Here is a 19,422-nt window from a genome sequence, read left to right as displayed (position 1 = left end):
GTTGGCGTGTTCCTTTAAGTGGAGCGTTGAAGTCGTAGATGTTGGGCTTGGCCCCAAGGTTTCCCAGACCTTTTTGTAATGCTTCAGAGATGTGTGCTCTGTAATCTCAAGGTTTGCTTAGGCTACTAAGGTGTATACCATGTCTGTTATGCCGGTGCAAGGCTGTGTTATGATTTAAGAGTTCCTTGTCAGTGTGGTATTTAACAGGTTTCCCATCTGTCTGATCCTACATGAATCTTTGATGTGTGTGTGTTCAGGTCCAGAGCTTCACGCGTGGCAGGAGTGTGAGGAAGAGGAGAGACAAGCTAAAGGCAGAGGGCAGAGCCCAGTCTGTCCCCAGGGACGAGATGCTTCCCTATAAGGTACAGTGCTAGCCTGACAACAGCTATTACCTTCAATTACATTCCAGTGGTTATGGCCACGTTCATACTACAGGTAAATAATGGTCCAAATCAGATTTTATTTTTCTGATCTGATACGTATCTGATCCCTGACCGTAGTGTGAACTGTCAGATTGGAATTGGAGTTTTGTGCAGAACACTGTCACAGCAACAACAACAACAACAACAACAACAACAACAACTCTCATTCTCAACAGACGAATTAGCAAATAATGCTAGAGATGAACACTTGCACTGCAATTTCACAGATTTCCATGATGGACTGCCTCGCAAATATACGTTTTTGTTGTTGTTCACGTGTGCACACTGATCATGCACGTTATGTTATTTCTTGCAAATGTACGCGTGCGGGGCCTTTCAGGGCAAACATCTGTTCTCACTGATGTCAGATTGCACAGTTCACGTGCAAACGTGAATGTGAAAGGTCGAGGCAAAAAGGTTGGATTAGAGCAAAAAATTCAAAGTGAAGTGAGCATTAAGGCTGTAATGTGGATGTAGATTATGCTTTTTAATGGCACAGCATGGAGCTCAGAGCTGCTGGAGTGTTGCTAATCCAGTCACATGATGCCACCGCAATGGCTTTTAAAAGCTGCTGTGTCTATTTTTAGGAAGATTGTGACAAATCCAAAATATAACAATTTGAAGCAAAGAAAACCACAGTTAGAGAAATGCCTTATGTCTATGTCATATTACCTTATGGTAAATGGGGTGGCAGGGTTCGCACAAAGTCCTTGAAGTGCTTAAAGTGCTTGATTTTTGCAAAAAGAAAGTCAAGGCCTGGAATTCCTTGAAAACAGATTTTTTTTAACAAGGTGCTTAAAAAGTCATTGAAATTCAAATCAACCATTCGCATTGAAAGTTTTGTTCACCCATGATTAAATAGTTCTGAATCAAGAAATATTATTTTTGTATCTAAAGTGTAACTAATTGTCGGAAATTGGTTTTAAGTCATAAATATTGGATCCGATTTTCTTTTCAATAAAAACTGCATTTAAAAGTGAATTGTATCCTTTTAAATGCCCTTTTAAAAAATAGTGCTTAGAAAAGTACTTGAAAGTCCTTGAATTTAATTGTCCAATGTCTGTGGGAACCCTGGAGTGGGAAGGTTGGACTATCACCACAACACAACAGCTTCACGTAGTGTCATGCCATAGGAATCCACTTCTCTTCTTGTGTGTTTAAGTTTAATACTAGATTGTATGTTCTATTAATACGATGTATGTTCTGTCTAAAACATCATATTCCAGCTTTAAAGGTGAACACCACTCAAATTAGATGTTATTTCCATGGCCTGAGACAGTTCTATCAATATTTGTGAACATGAACTTAAGTATAAAGTCTGGAGCTGATCTCAGTCCTGAAACAGAAAATGTACCAGAACTCAGAACATTCCCCTGGCTGCTCAGTGTCACCTATACAATCTTTCCCAATTCATTGTCTATGGAGCAGCTTCAGACTTTATCCTTGATGACATCACAAGTTTGAGTTTTAGCACTCTGGCTTATGGATTTAAGAGTTGCTATTTTTCACATTTTTGTTCTTCAAATAACGTGTATGAATTCAGAAATTGGGCGTAGTCCCCCTGGTCTGTCCCACTCAAGACGACTCCCTGTCTTTCTCCCAGGACAGTGCGTCTGCCGCTGAGGACACTCACAGTAGTGACCTCATTGCCTGTAAACACACTGAGCCGATAGAACCAAGGAGGGGCAAGAACAGGAGACAGAAAGAAAAGGTAAAGCTGTTAAAAACATACAAACATCTTGACTCAAAGTGTTTTGAGTTTATACTGAGGAATCTCATTTAAAAAATCTGCCAATGGGGACTTCCATTTATCAACCAATACAAATGGACCTATCTCAAGCACCGCCCTCTTCTCTTCAAGAAAAGAGGGCGGGGTTTGAGATAGGGCCATTACAGTTTTTCTCAATTGCTTTGGTGCATTTCTCTGATCAGAATTAAAGTTCTTATAACTGTTAGTGCATTTCTCAAAACAATTAGTACAAACTGCTAAACCTAGTTGATAACCTGCAGAAGCGTGTCACTTGCTCAAAATGGATAGTTCATTCCTCAAAAGCAAGTATTCATGTCAATGAAAGTGTCACTGTCATCAAAATGAAAAGTCCTGACACCATTGTTTATGAACAAGATAGTCAAATGGCTTTGCCATGTTTTCGTTATGACAGTTCACTCTGTAAGTGTTTTCCAATGCAAAAAAGTCAGATCTTGGTGACACTACCTGAAAATGCTCAAGACAGCCCTAAACACTATTTACACAGCCATTTGACATCTACAGTTACACATTACTGTACACACTGTACACATTGTAATATTCCCTCCTTGTTGGTCTGGGACATCAATGGTTGCTCTCTGTCCAATGTGATTTCTTCCACGCCTTCTACCTTTTGCCAGATTGAAACGTATAATCAACGTATAATGTGTGCAGCGGTTCCCTGGTACACGCTTTATCCCAGAAGAGAGAGAGAAAAACTATAAACTTTTCCTGTGTAACATAATGCATTTTGGACAACATATTGTACAGTATGAACTGTCATGTAAGTGTACTGCATGGCACTATACAAAGTAACCAGTTTACAGCACTGAACATTAGAGTATGCATAGAACACATAAATGTTTTACTTGTACATACTGGTGGCGGATCTCCTTCACTCTGTCGCTGTTCCGGTCAAATGGCACATTGTACTACAATTGTTTCATGCACATTTAATTTCCCCTGAGCACTCTGTCAATTGTAGCGATTGAAACAGATTCAATATTCCCAAAGATATTGTCATCCTCTATAACAGCGCTTTGTAGCTCTCTCAATCTTATGGCATTGTTTGCAATCACCATTGCACAAATGGCTTCCTCTTGTTGCGGAGTAAAAAGGGGCCCTCTTCCACCTCTGCAAGGTTGTCTTGCAATCCTATGTGGTGCAGAGTAAAATTACAGTAATGTACAGCAAACATGAGATATACTGCTTTACAGTAACCCATATTATTGTAGTGTACAATAACAGTGCTTCCCACTTGTAAAATGCTGCAGTACAGTACCATACTGTAAATATGGCAAATCTTTACTGTAACATTACTTTACACTACAATACAGTAAATCTGTGCTGCAGTAAAGCTGTCTAAATGTAAAATGTAAAAAGTGACAAGTTCTTGTCCCACTGCAAGCTTCATGTATGACACAATGGCAGTAGTGCAGTGCTGAATTACTGTCCAGTATACACACCTGCTCTCCCGATGAAATGTTTGAATACAGTAATTTTATTTACAGTGGTTCTCTCAACATTTGGCTGCACCCTTCGACCAGCCTCAGCCATTGTGAGGCCGTGATTGACAGATTTTGACAACTAGTTCAACATTTTTGTTGAAGCAATGAAATGAGGACTATTAGTTTTATAGGGAATGACTAAGTCATAAGCAGTCATAAGCAGCAGTCATAAGTTTAGTTAATTTTGACTGACATGACATAAGCAAATGATAATGTCATAAAACAGCAGATAATTGTATGAAAGCAATTGATTCATGTCCAAAAGCATTTGCAATTTGTTCGGAGGAATGAGAAACTGCTACTATGATGTGCACAAATTACAAAATGTTGTGGAGGTTGAACTACCAGTTATGAGAACTTTAATTCTGATCAGAGAAATGCACCAAAGCAATTGAGAAAAACTGTAACTTGTTTCAAAAGTTCTTGAAACTAGTGACAGTGATAGAAAGACCATTCCTTGTGTTTCTTTCAAGGTCAAGTTTAGCTTGTTTTCCGAAATTCCTTGAAACAGATGTTCAGTCAGGAACACTCTCTTCATAAACATTGAACTGTTTACAGCAACAAATGGTTAGTTGTATTTGGTGATATAAATTCTGTAGATTCTCTCAGCAGATTTGGCTGGGAATGCAAATACCCCCCCTCTGATGTGTTACCGTCAGTATTGCAAGACATAATAAGCCAGCATAGCATAGAGAGCAGAGAGTGTGTAACTGAATGTTTACAATACAGAGGACATTTACTGTTTGAGCTCATACCGTCTCTAGTCTGCAGTCTCAGGTCCACATCCAATTTACCATGTAAAAAAAAACATATACCTTGTATTGTATAGTTTAGATGATGTTGTGTATCGTGTTTGCAAATCCACTACGGTTGAGGAGCCGGGAAAAACAAGCATCTCACGTTTTTCTGAATGTATCTACATTTAAAAGAGCTGTGACAATAAAATAATCTGAATGTGAAGAATCTGAATCTGTAATTAATGTATCCCGTGTTATTGTTGCAGCCTTCTCTGTCGGACCCCCTTCGCCACAGAGACAACAAGGGAGGTGAGGCTCCTCTCAGGAGGAGAGGGAAGGTACAGGCCTCCCCTCTCCAGCCTCCCGCTCCCCCTCCACACAACTATAAAGCCTATCAGCTCTACACGCTGTACCGTGGGAAGGATGGCAAGGTCATGCAGGTGAGACATACTGGCCCCGTGATCAAGATAAGACCTTTATTATCCCAGAGGGGAAACCGTGGCCATGACTAGAGTGTAGGGGTGTAACGGTACAGAAAATCCACGGTTCGGTACGTACCTCGGTTTTGAAGTCAAGGTTCGGTACGGGTTTTCGGTACAGTGGGGGAAAGTTTGGCTTTCCATGTTCCACTCAGGGGTGATGTAGTGTGCAGTAACTAATTGTACTTGTAGGGCTGTCAACGAATATTCTATATTGAAATTAATAATCGACTTGTAAAAAATAAAAATAAATAATAATAATTATATTAACACTACACAGCCGTTCGGTACGGTACGGTACACACTGAAACGGTTCGGTACGGATACGTGTACCTTTACACCCCTTAAATCAAATGGATGCTAAGTTATTGGACTCATCGCTATTTTTCTGTTTGATGAGATCCATTTATGTTTCTATGTTACTTAGAAATCAGTGTGATACGTTTGCTCTGAAAGTCTTCCTGGAGCATGGGTTGAGTTGCTGTGATGTTGGGGCGACAGTGGCTCGGGAGGTACAGCAGTCGTTTGGTAATCCAGAGGTTCCCGGTTCGATTCCCGCTCCTCCCGGGCAGCATGTCGATGTGTCCTTGAGCAAGACACTTAACCCCTAATTGCTCCCGATGAGCAGGTTGGCACCTTGCATGGTGGCCTCCGCCGTCGGTGTGTGAACGTGTGAGTGAATGGGTAAAATGCGAGGAACAAAATTGTAAAGCGCTTTGGATAAAAGCTGCTATATAAATGCACCATTTAGCATTTGATGTGCCTCCCTGCCAGGCTCCTCTGAACGGCTGCCGCTGTGAGCCTCTCATCAGCAAGCTGGAGAACCAGCTGGAGGCCACGAAGGAGGAGATGAAGACCGAGATCCACACTGTGCAGGACCTGATGAACAGCAAGATGGGCCAGCTGGACCGCAAGAACAAGCACCAGGTAGACACACACACACAAGCACACACACGTGCACACACAAACAAGGTCAAACACCAGGTAGCGCACACACACACACACACACAAACAAACAAGGTCAAACACCAGGTAGCACACATGCACACACAAGAAGAAACATCAGCAGCGGTGGCCTAATGGTTAGAGAAGCGGGTTTGTGACCGGAAGGTCGCCCGTTCGATCCCCGGGACTGGCAGGAAAAATCTGCAGCTGAAGTGCCCTTGAGCAAGGCACTTAACCCCCAACTGCTCCAGTGGAGTTGCTCAGTGGCCAATGGTGTCAGACTGTGGTTGTACTGGGCAGCTCCCAGGTGTGAATGGAACTGTGTGAATGTGAAGCAGGGCGTTCCTGAAAAAAGAGCATCTGTGCTCAGCGGACCTACCCTGGGTAAATAAATGTTAAAAAAATTAAATAAATTAAATTAAAAAAAAAACACACTGACACAAAGAGCAAGAGAAGGTAACCCACACTAATATACACACACACACTACAGTGGCTCAGGATTGTACAGTGGTTGTCTGGTTCGATTCCGGCTTTTCCTGGCAGCGCGACGAAGTGTCCTTGAGCAAGACACTTGCTGAGCAGGATGGCACCTTGCACAAGTAATATTAATTCATCTGTAAAGGATGTGAAACCCCTGTATAGCCTGTTAAGTGCCACATGATACATTATACATTTATATCACAACACAGCATGTACTTTGAAATTGCTGTTTTGCATTAATTCGGTCTCTGACATGTTGAGGTCTACATGACTTGTGGTTATGTCCACGTGTCCAGATCCGGGCTCTTGACAAGATGACCGTGGAGAGAGTCTCGGCTGAGAGGACGGAGTGTCTCCATCGGATAGACCAGCGGGCGGCGCAGGAGCGTCTGGAGGGGGAGAAGAGACAGGTAACACTTTAAAGACGATTCCCTCAGTCTCAGTGTCTCTACAGGAGGCCTGGTTAGCCTGGGTGTCTGTGATTCTGCTCCTGTATTCCTTTAGTCATCTGACAAACGTTTAGAATCGGTTACATACCCATTATGTAATGGAGGTGGTTCCACTCTGGTTTAGGAGTTTAGGTGGGAGACTTGGTTTTATGCTAATTTATGTAAATGTTAGCTATCACTGCTGTGAAGCACTTTGAGCTGTAATTCTTGTATGAAAGGTGCTATACAAATAAAGTTTATTATTATTATTCGGGTTAAAATCTCACCCCTCACAATCTCTCCAATGGCCCATTCAAATGGGTTTCCCACAGGGACGAGTCACCAGGGGGTGATTGTGGTAGAGTAGCCCTGGCTGAGATATAGTAAGCCTAAATAACTCCCCCTGGCCTGGGGGAGGGCAAAACATAATGGATCATGTGACAAATGAACTAACCTTGTTTTTGTCTGGGCTTCAAGCAGGATTCAGTGGTCAACGACCTGAAAAGCTGGTGCATGTCTAAGCTCCAGAACATGGAGGTGCGTTTCTCCCCCCGTGGAGCCAAGCTGCAGCGCTCCTCCTCCCTGACGGAGGGCCTGTGTGAGACGGATGTAGCGGGGCTCACGGTGCCGTCCGATGGGCAGGGAGGCAGCGCCAAGTGCCTGGCAGCGCGGAACACACCCGCCTCGCCCGACGTGGCCCAGGGAGACCCCGGCAGCGCACCAGAGGGCAGCCCGGCCAACCACTACTTTGTAGTTCACATGGACAGCTCTCCAGGTGTGACACAAAGAGACACGGCTCACTGAGGATCAGGGGTTCTCAAACTTTAAATGTTTTTATACCACAACCCCATCCCCGCGGCACACACACATTTACACACGCACACACATTTACACACACTCCTGCGCCGCGATCCCTCTCTCTCTCTCTCTACCAGGGAGAAGCCCCACACCAGCCCCGCGCGCACACACATTTACACACTCCTGCGCACGGTCCCTCTCTCTCTCTCTCTCTCTACCAGGGAGAAGCCCCACACCAGCCCCGTGCGCACACATTTACACACTCCTGCGCGCGGTCCCTCTCTCTCTCTCTACCAGGGCCGGTCAGGTTGTGTGTAAAATGTGTGTTTGTTTCCCCGACAGAAGCTCCTCTCTCTCTCTCTCGCTTGCTCGTTCTCTGCCTCTCTGTCAAAACCTGCTTGAGGAAGTGCAGGTATTTCCACTCGCTCTGCTGTTGTTGAGCGAATGGTTAGTTATGCAGATCAGTGCCTTATTCACGTCAGCAAAACAGGTAATATGGTAATTAGAGACACAGACCCATTGATACTAACCCCCCATTGCTATAAAACAATGCTAAACACTGGAAAAGGCCATTTATAAGACACACCTTTAATGTATCGTGTAATTTCAATGTGGAATTAAGGAATATCAAAATAAAAGCACACGTTGAACTTGAACATACATATTTATTAGAACATTTTATTACAGCACTGTTATCAATACACATTTATAAAACGAGGCATATTTAGCCAAAATATGTTGCCAGAACATAAAAAAAATAATATATATATATAGACTTTTTTTGCCAATGCGCAAACCCGTGACCCGTAGTTTGAGAACCGCTGCTCTAGATTTACCACAAGCCTCATTTACAGTCACACAAGAACTCGTTTTGCACAGATAGGATAAGATATTCCTCTGTTGATCCCCTTGGGGAAATTCAGGCATCATAGCAGTATGGGGGAGGGGAGGTACAGGTATGGGCATGGTAATAGTAGAAGACATACATAGTCTTGATATTATTTTTATTCAGTGTTTTAACAGATACAAACAAAGCAGACAGGACAGACAAAATCAAGACATCACAGCGACAAAAATAAAAAAATATATACCCTTCCCCCTCCCAAAAAAATAAATAAAAAAAAACAAGACAACCAGTCACTCCTTCGTGTCTCTTACCAGTGTTAGACATGGACATATCAAATCAGATATTGAGAATATATATCTATAATAGACATTCAGTCCACATAGTCCAGTTATAGTCTTTGTACAAAATACCAGATCATCAAGAGTCCCTTTAGTTGATGCCTATAGAGCAATGAGCCGAGGAAAGAAACATCACACAACAATCACATAGCAAAAACAAAACACAAACAAATAAAAATAGTGCTCTATAAGTTCACATTGTTTTAGATATCTACAGTGTATGTAGTCGTTTGTTAGTTTTAAGATAGTCAAGAAAAGGTTGCCAAATGTCTTTAAATTTGCTGGGTTGCCCTGCGTTCTCATAGCGTATTCTCTCCGTAGCATATTAATGAGTTCCGTCAACCAGGTTTGGAAAAGTGGTACTGTTTCTTTGTTCCACAGCATTAAAATGCATTTCTTTGCAATTACCATGCCATACTGTATAGTCTGGGCATGGTAATAGTAGAAGACATACATAGTCAATAGAAATTATAGTACAGTAGAAAAGTTAAAATAGGCAGTGTAAACAATATAATTAAATATACGCATCTGAGCGTAGATCCAGGCTTATGTAACGCTCATCATCACTTTTATTAAGTGCTGCCAAAGCAGAACAAATTCAGTGAGATGATTGCATGACGTGTGCAGCCTCTAGCGTGGCTTTCATAATGCATGCTCATAGACTCACAGTGCATATGAATTAGTAGATCCACATAAGGATGATGAATAATCACAAACAATTAACTGTGAGTGGTGTAGTTGTTTTCCTTTAATTGTATGCATTCAATAACTCGCTCTCTGAATATCTCGCAGATGGTGATAAGCATCGCAAGCCAGAAGTCACTCCTCCGTCTCCCCAAGTGGTGCGGCCCAAGGAGCGCTCGCAGGTCTCTACTGACACCCGGAGGAAGCACCTGGAACTGCCGGACACCGATGTCATAGAGCACATTGACAGGAACAGAGGCAACAGGGCCTGCAGCCTCTCCCCGGCTACAGAGCGCCGCTGGGGCAGAGAGAAGGACCGGGACCGGAGCAGGCACCACAAGAGGCACACCCAGGGCAGGACTAAAGCTAGGGGGGCCACGGGGGGGGCTCAGACTCTCGAGGTGTTCGGGGAGAAACAAGAAGGGCCCTCCTTTGCCCAGGAGAAGGACAACATGCACGCCCTGGAGGTGACCCAGTACTTCTTCGAGGCGGTGTCGACGCAGATGGAGCGCTGGTACGAGAGGAAGATCGAGGAGGCTCGCTGGCAGGCCGACCAGAAGGCCCAGGCAGACAGGGCCGCTCTCGTAGAGAGGATCACCTACCTGGAGGATGAGCTGCGGCTGCTGAGGACTAACAGACAGGACGACCGCTGACGGAACCAGGACTAATACCTTTCACGGCTACCTATAGGAGAAGCACCTGGATCTAGTGAATCGTCCACAGCTGTTGAGTTTTCTCATTGATCAGATGTTACTGCTGCTGCTTAATGTCTTAAAGTCCTACTTAAAGGGGACCTACGCCCCACTTTAATAATTCCTACATGTTATTCCTATGGTCTAAGACTAAGGAAAGTATTAGTGGACGCAAAAATGTCTCTCCCAAATCCAAAAACTAGAGTGCTTAAAACTCACATTTGTGATGTCATCTGGTATAAACTCTGAAGCTCCTCCAAAGACAATTGGATGGGGAAAGAGACACTGAGCAGCCAGGAATGTTGTGAATATATGTAACGGATGGTATCGTGAAGCGCAGTCAAGAAGGGCTGGGGTGAGTAGCGGTGCTATGGGTTAAACTCTCTCACATCCTCAAAGACAGATAGACACGTTGCGAAGTAGTGGATTCACCTCTTGGTATAGCGGTCTGTGTTGCTGCCTGCGGTGTGGGAGACCGGGGTTCGACTCCCACTCGGGGCATCGAAGTTTGAGGTGACGTTGTCACAACCGTTACATATATATATGAGTAGAACACTTCCTGTTTCAGAGCTCAGGACACTATAGAATAAAGACAATTTGGGTAGAAAAACAAACATTCCATCTCCCATTCACCGTCTATGGAGCAGCTCCATACTTGATGACATCACAAGTGTCTCTTACTGCTCCGGGGTCCTCGGCTTTGGGAGATATTCACAAATATTGATTGAACTTTCTTTGGCCGTGGGAAATAACATATTGCAATTGTTATCTTGGGTGGCGTTTCTGTTCAAGGCATTTTATCAACAAGAGAAAAACCATATTTTTAGTCAAATCCAATAGCTTTACACTGTAATCGGTCTTTGATATCACACAAGCAATACATTTGCCAAACCACACTGACCTGTACATTGACCTATCTCAAGCTCCGGCCTCTGTTCTTGATCCTCCAATCACAACTGCTGATTCCCTCCCGAAGGAAGCAACAGGTGTGAATGGAGGATCAAGAATAGAGGGCTGGGCTGGTGTACATATTCATGTACATATTATTTTAATCTGGGCAGCTCTTGCCTGGGAACAGTCCCCTGAATGACCCATTTTGATTTTCACTTGTTAACTACTAGGGGGGTAATGATTTTCAGATTTTATATGAATTTTGAGGTCATGATTTGATTGGTTAAAAATGTATACTATTCATACTTTTCCAGTGCGTCTTCTTCACTCTCCAATCTGTTTCTCAGTCTCTTTGATTGTGTGTGTGCATGGTGTACCCCCCACCCCCCTCACTCTATGCTGATAGGGACGCAGGCAGATGCCTAGTTTAGACAACAGACAGGCGGGGGGGGGGGGGGGGTTGTCAATTCTGTATTGAGATCATTACACCCCTATTAATAACCACACAACTAACAAACAAATATGGGGAAAATAAATAAAATAACTACGGCTTCATAGGTCTGGAATCCAGGCGAGCTCTAATGCACTGTGCTTTTTTAACCAGTAGATGTTAAGCTAGATATTTAAAGTGAGTCTGTTGTGCCATTTACAGTAGGGTAGGTTACCTACCATAGGTCATCACATGAAAGGGCATTATTATAACGCTAGTGTGTGCATGGAAACACACAGACACACTGTACCTTTATTTTCTAAATATGAATATGCATTATGGAATATTGTTTCTTTTTGTATATTTTGCTATGAGCTACCAAGAATGAACACATAATCCATTATGTAAACACTTAACATATGTATATAGAGCACAATCGCTCAACCATAATGTACAAAACATCTGTACAATTTGCTTATCATGTTTGTTCTGCATGATGGATTTAATCGTTTTACTGTATAAGGGGAAGAATACTCATCACGGCCAAATGGACACTTTTAAAGCCTCTGTCCAAGATCTTATTTTGCTTTTGCGTAGAGATAGCTGTTTACAACATTCAGTTCCTGCCATACCTAATTGTGGGTAAATTTTGCTCGATTGTTTACAAAACATCCACAAATCAAACCATTTATTTACTGTTTCAAAGTACATTTAAAACTGATGTGACATTTCAATGTTTTGCTTAAAACCTGCTTTAATTTAGATGGAAACACGGCTAACGTTAAATTTTTTTTTAATAAAGTCTGGTCACTCCAATGAAATAAACATACTAAATAAAGCCATTAGTGGCCAAAAATGAGTGCCACACAGAGTAGTATACTCTTGATTACAGATTGGGCCTTTAACTGCGTAACTGTTTTGTAACTGTTGGCACCGCTAGACTTTTATCGTGGTCCTCATTTTGTTCCAATTGTGAAAATACAATCCTAACACCTTCTCCAAATGTGGGAAGAAAATATTTTTGCCAAGATTTTCTGCATGAAGAAAAGGCATTGATGTGTGCTGCAGTATTACTATGTACTGTACTCTTGATGTAGTGGTTGTCTGTTCTCTTCACGCTGGAGGTTAGTTGTATATTGATGACTTTGTTGATATGAATACCTACTCTGTGTAATGTCAGACAACATGAGAAGATGTATTTTGTAAAAAGAGAAAAAAAGACTTCTGTGTTTCATATTCATCATTTCACATACATACAAACTGAAGTCCATGGCAAGTGGCCTAAGTCATCTCCACAAACAATGTTGAAATTGACCTCTCTCAAACCCTGACCTCTCTTCTTGATCCTCCAATCACAACTGCCGCTTCCTGTTTGTCCGAGGGAAGTGGCAGTTGTGATTGAAGGATCAAGAAAGAGGGTGGGGTTTGAGATAGGTCAATTGCATTCCATCCATAATACAGAACAGTTCTCCACCGTTACGTCAGCCTGAGTCCTGCAAGCTTCACTGCACAATTCAACATTGTCGGTTTTGTTGGATCCTAAACTGTGACCATTGGAGACAAATCAGCTGAACTACATTGTGGACAGGATTGAAGCGAACAGGTCCTTGCTACGGTAGGCCACACAAAAAGCAGTGCACTCTCCTTCTCTAAGAAGCGTTTATAGCACCCCCTCCTGGAAACAAATGAAGTTCCCACTTCCACACAGTAAAGTGGGTGTATCATCATTTACTACTAATAATAATAACTTACATTTATACAGTGCTTTTCTAGGACTCAAAGGTCGCTTCACACTAAGGCGCGGTGGCTTCACACTAAGGGGCGGTGGCTTCACACTAAGGGGCAGTGGCTTCACACTAAGGGGCGTTGGCTTCACACTAAGGTGCAGTGGCTTCACACTAAGGGGCGGTGGCTTCACACTAAGGGGCGGTGGCTTCACACTAAGGTGCAGTGGCTTCACACTAAGGGGCGGTGGCTTCACACTAAGGGACGGTGGCTTCACACTAAGGGCCGGTGGCTTCACACTAAGGGGCGATGGCTTCACACTAAGGGGCGATGGCTTCACACTAAGGGGCGGTGGCTTCACACTAAGGGGCGGTGGCTTCACACTAAGGGGCGGGACAGTGGCTTCACACTAAGGGGCAGTGGCTTCACACTAAGGGGCGGTGGCTTCACACTAAGGGGCGGTGGCTTCACACTAAGGGGCGGTGGCTTCACACTAAGGGGCGGTGGCTTCACACTAAGGGGCGGTGGATTCACACTAAGGGGCGGTGGCTTCACACTAAGGGGCGGGACAGTGGCTTCACACTAAGGGGCGGGACAGTGGCTTCACACTAAGGGGCGGGACAGTGGCTTCACACTAAGGGGCGGGACAGTGGCTTCACACTAAGGGGCGGGACAGTGGCTTCACACTAAGGGGCGGGACAGTGGCTTCACACTAAGGTGCGGTGGCTAGGGCTGGGCGATATGGAAAAAAATCATATCGCGATAACGATATGATAATGTTATCATATTTCTCGATATCGATAATTATCGAATTGTTATAAGTATAAAATTTTTTTTTTTTTTTTTTTACAACAGATGTATGTTTATTTTGCAGCAATTCTTTGTCATTGCCGCCATCTTTAGTGTTACATCCCCTCACACTCCAGTTCTCAGGCTGCAGCTGGTTTAAAAGCTAAAGTAAACTGGCTTCTCTGCTGGCTGTGGCTCCAGGGGAGTTGAACAGTTCTGGCTCTGCTAGTTTATTTTCGATCTTTTGGCACTTTTTTGGTGGACAAACCACCGCACATGTGCACTGTGACTTGTGACTGGAGTCTAGTTCTGCTAGCACACATAGCCTACTGTGTACAGACGGTTTCAAACTATTTTAAATTAGAAAGCAAACAAAATAAATGGACAAGAGAAAAATAAATCTCAATTTGGTCAGTATTGTCATTTGGACAAGCAAAGCCATTACTTTAAGTTGCAGGCAAGAAAGACAAGTCTGTCGAGTCTCTGGTTTTAAAACTGCCCTGTTGCAGGTCAAAAAAAATATATATATATATATATATATATATATATATATATATATATATATAAAAAAAACGATTTTTCGATTTTTTTTTATTTCGATATTCGATATAGATTATTAAAATATATCGCGATATTTATCGTTATCGTTATATCGCCCAGCCCTAGCGGTGGCTTCACACTAAGGAGCGATGGCTTCACACTAAGGGGCGGTGGCTTCACACTAAGGGACGGTGGCTTCACACTAAGGGACGATGGCTTCACACTAAGGGGCGATGGCTTCACACTAAGGGGCGGTGGCTTCACACTAAGGGGCGGTGGCTTCACACTAAGGGGCGATGGCTTCACACTAAGGGACAGTGGCTTCACACTAAGGGGCGGTGGCTTCACACTAAGGGGCGGTGGCTTCACACTAAGGGGCGGTGGCTTCACACTAAGGGGCGGTGGCTTCACACTAAGGAGCAGTGGCTTCACACTAAGGGGCGGTGGCTTCACACTAAGGGGCGGTGGCTTCACACTAAGGTGCGGTGGCTTCACACTAAGGTGCGGTGGCTTCACACTAAGGGGCGGTGGCTTCACACTAAGGAGCGGTGGCTTCACTAAGGGGCTGGGCGGTGGCTTCACACTAAGGGGCGGTGGCTTCACACTAAGGGGCGGTGGCTTCACACTAAGGTGCAGTGGCTTCACACTAAGGGGCGGTGGCTTCACACTAAGGTGCGGTGGCTTCACACTAAGGGGCGGTGGCTTCACACTAAGGGGCGGTGGCTTCACACTAAGGGGCGGTGGCTTCACACTAAGGGGCGGTGGCTTCACACTAAGGGGCGGTGGCTTCACACTAAGGGGCGGTGGCTTCACTCTAAGGCGCGGTGGCTTCACACTAAGGGGCGGTGGCTTCACACTAAGGAGCGGTGGCTTCACACTAAGGGGCGGTGGCTTCACTCTAAGGCGCGGTGGCTTCACACTAAGGGACGATGGCTTCACACTAAGGTGCGGTGGCTTCACACTAAGGGGCGGTGGCTTCACACTAAGGGGCGGTGGCTTCACACTAAGGGGCGGGACGCTTCACTAAGGGGCGGTGGCTTCACACTAAGGAGCGATGGCTTCACACTAAGGGACGGTGGCTTCACACTAAGGGGCGGGACGCTTCACTAAGGGGCGGTGGCTTCACACTAAGGAGCGATGGCTTCACACTAAGGGGCGGTGGCTTCACAATAAGGGACGGTGGCTTCACACTAAGGGGCGGGACGCTTCACCAAGGGGCGGTGGCTTCACACTAAGGGGCGGTGGTAGTGAGCCGGAAACAACAGACAAGCGTAACACAAACACACCAGCATTGATGGATGGAGGGGGCATTAAAGCGTTCCGTCTTGAGACCGTCAATTTGATTATATTTATATAACATTTTGATTAATATTTATAAAAAAATATATATATATATAAATATAAAGTTTGCCAATAGGGATGGATCAGTAGTATTGACAGTGGTAGTAGTCGTAATAGTAATCCAGTCTGTTTTTTTATTTTCTAAAAAATAAACTAGTTCAACACAGGTAACCACTTTTGCTTAATTTCTTTGATGGTTCAAATGTATGCTCTAGTGTCTAGTCGATTTTGTGTTTTGAGCACAAAGTTCATCATAGATCTAGCCTCTTAATTTTGCTCTCAAAGTGCACCAGATTGATGCATTTAACTTTGTAAAAAAAAAAGAGGGGCAGAGGTTCACCCACCACCAGTCTCACTAAATCCTGTGGGAAACACTGGGGATTCACATTTTATTACGTCTGTGGGTAGGGCGTTCCACATTGTTGTGGCATAATTGCGAAACGTGTTTAGTCCCTTGTTTGTATGATAATAACAAGCCTTTTAGTTCATGGTTCCAAGTAATGGGAAAAGGGTGCTAGCTCGCCATCAATCAGAAGCTAGCCACAAGACTTGCATTCACGCTCTCCAGCACACAGCCTCCCTGCCTGGCACAACAACCACAACAGTAGGGTCTATAGTCACAGTCAGGAGTGGACAGTAGCTCTACAAGTAGGCTCCTACCCTTTCACTGCCACACTACCAAACGGTTAACCCTTTCACTGCGACAATACACAGAAGGTTAACCCTTTCACTGCCACACAACAGCAGGTTAACCCTGCCACACTACAGAAGGTTAACCCTTTACTATCACACTACCGACGGTTAACTGTCAGCAGTGTGATAGTAAAGGGTTAACCTTCTGTAGTGTGGCAGTGAAAGGGTTAAAACGGTAACGCTATTTAAAAAAAAAAAAACAGTGGAGGTTAAAATAAGAATATGACTTGGCCTGAAAAAAAGTTCAGTCAGGAGATTTTTTTTTGCTTTAATCCCTGGGCTAAGGGGGCGGTGGAGAAGAGATGGGTCTTGAGGCTGGATTGGAAAACTATGAGAGACTGAGTCTCTATTGTCTTGTGGGAGGGAGTTCCAGAGCCTGGGAGCTGTCCTAGAGAAGGCTCTGTCCTCAAAAACTGCCACGGTTGAACTTGGGGGTGGAGAGACGCCAGGCTGAGGTAGATCTGAGGGACGAGAGGGTTGGTAGGGGGAGAGGAGGTCTGTGAGATATGGGGAAGGATCTAGTTGGTGAAGGGCTTTGTAGGTGAGGACCAGGATTTTGTAGTTGATGTGGTGGGAGACAGGATGCCAGTGGAGGTCTTTTAGGACTGGGGTGATGTGGTGCCAGGATTTGGTGTGAGTTAGAAGTTGGACGGATGCATTCTGAACCAATTGGAGTCTATTGATGGAGCTGTTCTAACTCTTGGCCAATGCGAGAGATTTCTGTAGGTCCTCCAGGTGGTTTTTGGCTTGTGTGATCATCATACGGACAGCGTCCTGCAGTCAAGGAGAATACGTGGAAGTAGTGGACAGAACAGGACAAAATTCACAACAGCACGACTGATGAAAATATGATAATGATGTATGAATTTACCTGGTTTGTGGCATTCTTGTTCCTTTTGAACTCGTCTCTTGCCCAATCCCTGAGGTATTTCCTGTCTGTATCATCTGGGACCAGCCGAATGGCCCTCAACATGTTCCTGTAAATACCCAAGACCTTGTGCCTTTGTAGAAACTGAAGAAAAGATAATAAGATGTAACGTTATAAGAGTTATACATGCCACAGTCTAAGCAGGGGGTCCAGAGTTCAATGTTGACCCACTATGTTTTTCAGCAAATCGAGAGGCAGGTGAGTTTTAAGTCTCATAACACTAGTCAGCCCAGAGCCTGTCCAGACCAAAAACAGCCTTGGCCCCCTCACCGTTTCACTATGAATTGAAAATGGGGGACCCTGATGTAAACAAGACGAAAGTCTTTCTCTAGTCTGCATCCCCTTAACAATTGTGTGTATTGAGCCGTACTGTATTGTAGCCATTCTGCAATATGTTAAATAAAGTTTTCATTCATTCATTCATCTCAGGTTACAAAACTAAACTTCTACTAGAATGGCAAACATGCTCTCCTGTGGGGTTATTACAGAATTATACTAAGTGTAAAATCATATCTTTGAGTTAGGTTATTATAGAAGCATTTGATTCGCCTATCAGAGGTATATCTGGACACCGGTCAGCTATAATAATCATTTAATGTTATACATTTCATTTTAAATTACGTACACCGACGTGGCAGATCATCTCTGATTGGTTATAACAGCTGTGCACATCAATTCCCTGTCGTTTTATGATATGCATGAGACGCCGAGTGTGTCTTTGTCGGACAAGCTCAAAGATCATACAGCCTTTGCATTTGCTGCCAACATTACGCGACATAATATCCACTGATGCTAATCTACATCTGACAAGTTGTTCATCCATAGATGGCTATTATAGCCGACGCCTTATTTTACCTGTTTCAACGTAAGTGCTGCTGGGGGCAACCTTGAACTAGCCATCGTGTTGAAACGTTGCAGCGGATGTTGTGACGGTAGCTCTCTACACGCGTCAATGTTCTACAAAACATTTCCAGTGTCTGCCGCCCTCTCGTGGACTGGAGGAGAACAAGCATAACCAGCAGATATCATTCCGCACCAGCACAATCATAACAAAAACATAATTGAAACGGTTTATTATCATGATTCATGATCATTATTTGTCATCGTGGTGGTATGAAGAAACAGCTTCTTAAATATAACTTCTGTTTGCTTGCATGTATGTCCACATTACAAAACACATTCACATTGGTGAATAACATTTCATAAACATCCGCCTACTCCTAACAGACACAGTGATGAGTTCCTAGTAGTTGTCTTCTGCAGATGTATGTAGAATATTTAGTATGGTTGTAGAATGAACATAACATGTCTCTTACGACCACAAACTTTATTTTATTGGAACATGCATTCAATTCTAAAAATCTTGACTTGTACATAGAGCTACAGTATGTTTGACTTGGTCTGTAACCGTTCATCCCAACAGTTGATTTTTGGTGTGAAATGAGAATGCGATCAATTTCCTCTCTAAGGCAAGTTTTTTTTAGTTACTCTGAATGTCAATCAAGACCATATCAACATGCTTATGTTTTTATCATATTATGAAGAAAGTGATTGATTGATTGATTGATTGATTGATTGATTGATTGAAAACTTTATTAACAGATTGCAGAATGGGTACAGTACAGCTCAATATATACAATTGCTAAGGGGATGCAGACCAGAGAAAGACTTTCGTCTTGTTTACATCAGGGTCCCCCATTTTCAATTCATCATAACATATATGACACACACGACATACAGATAGACAGTACTGCTACATCTATACATTTATGACATACCAGATTTGCAAATACAGTACTGTTTGTGATACAAAAAGAGTCCAGAAAAGAGAGTATATACATTTGACGTAGAAACTGTACATTGGAGGAGGTTGGGTGGGTGGGGTGGGGTTGGGTGGGTGGGTGGGGGCTGTACATTGGAGGTGGTTGGGTGGGTGGGGTGGGGGTGGGGGGTTGGGTAGGGGGTGGGTGGGGGACACTG

General features: G+C 43.8%; 2 protein-coding genes across 3 annotated transcripts in view; one reads left to right on the top strand and one right to left on the bottom strand.

Moving 5' to 3' along the window:
- The window catches only part of ankrd6b (ankyrin repeat domain 6b), a 70,062-nt gene extending 56,640 nt beyond the window's left edge, over window positions 1–13,422 (top strand). The window contains exons 10-16 of one of the 2 annotated variants that reach the window (XM_084313814.1): window positions 258–362; window positions 2,026–2,133; window positions 4,681–4,854; window positions 5,668–5,820; window positions 6,615–6,728; window positions 7,227–7,521; window positions 9,522–13,422. In XM_084313814.1, coding sequence (XP_084169940.1) covers window positions 258–362; window positions 2,026–2,133; window positions 4,681–4,854; window positions 5,668–5,820; window positions 6,615–6,728; window positions 7,227–7,521; window positions 9,522–10,066 — 1,494 coding nt within the window. In that variant the 3' untranslated portion in view covers window positions 10,067–13,422. Of the gene's footprint in view, window positions 1–257; window positions 363–2,025; window positions 2,134–4,680; window positions 4,855–5,667; window positions 5,821–6,614; window positions 6,729–7,223; window positions 7,522–9,521 lie in introns of both variants that reach the window. The other variant, XM_084313813.1, reaches the window with a different exon arrangement.
- A 3,269-nt stretch (window positions 13,423–16,691) lies between these two features.
- Window positions 16,692–18,352, bottom strand: lyrm2 (LYR motif containing 2). The gene is made up of 3 exons (XM_084314009.1): window positions 18,298–18,352; window positions 17,386–17,526; window positions 16,692–17,288 (listed from the first exon to the last, which is right to left on the bottom strand). The coding sequence occupies exons 1-3, from the start codon at window positions 18,340–18,342 to the stop codon at window positions 17,208–17,210; spliced, it is 267 nt and encodes an 88-aa protein (XP_084170135.1). The 5' UTR covers window positions 18,343–18,352; the 3' UTR covers window positions 16,692–17,207.
- Between the last annotated feature and the right edge of the window lie 1,070 nt (window positions 18,353–19,422).

The sequence above is a fragment of the Notolepis coatsorum genome (genome assembly GCF_963971535.1).
Source record: "Notolepis coatsorum genome assembly, chromosome: 5".
Lineage (NCBI taxonomy): Eukaryota > Metazoa > Chordata > Actinopteri > Aulopiformes > Paralepididae > Notolepis > Notolepis coatsorum.
This window is presented reverse-complemented; position numbering and strand designations above follow the sequence as displayed.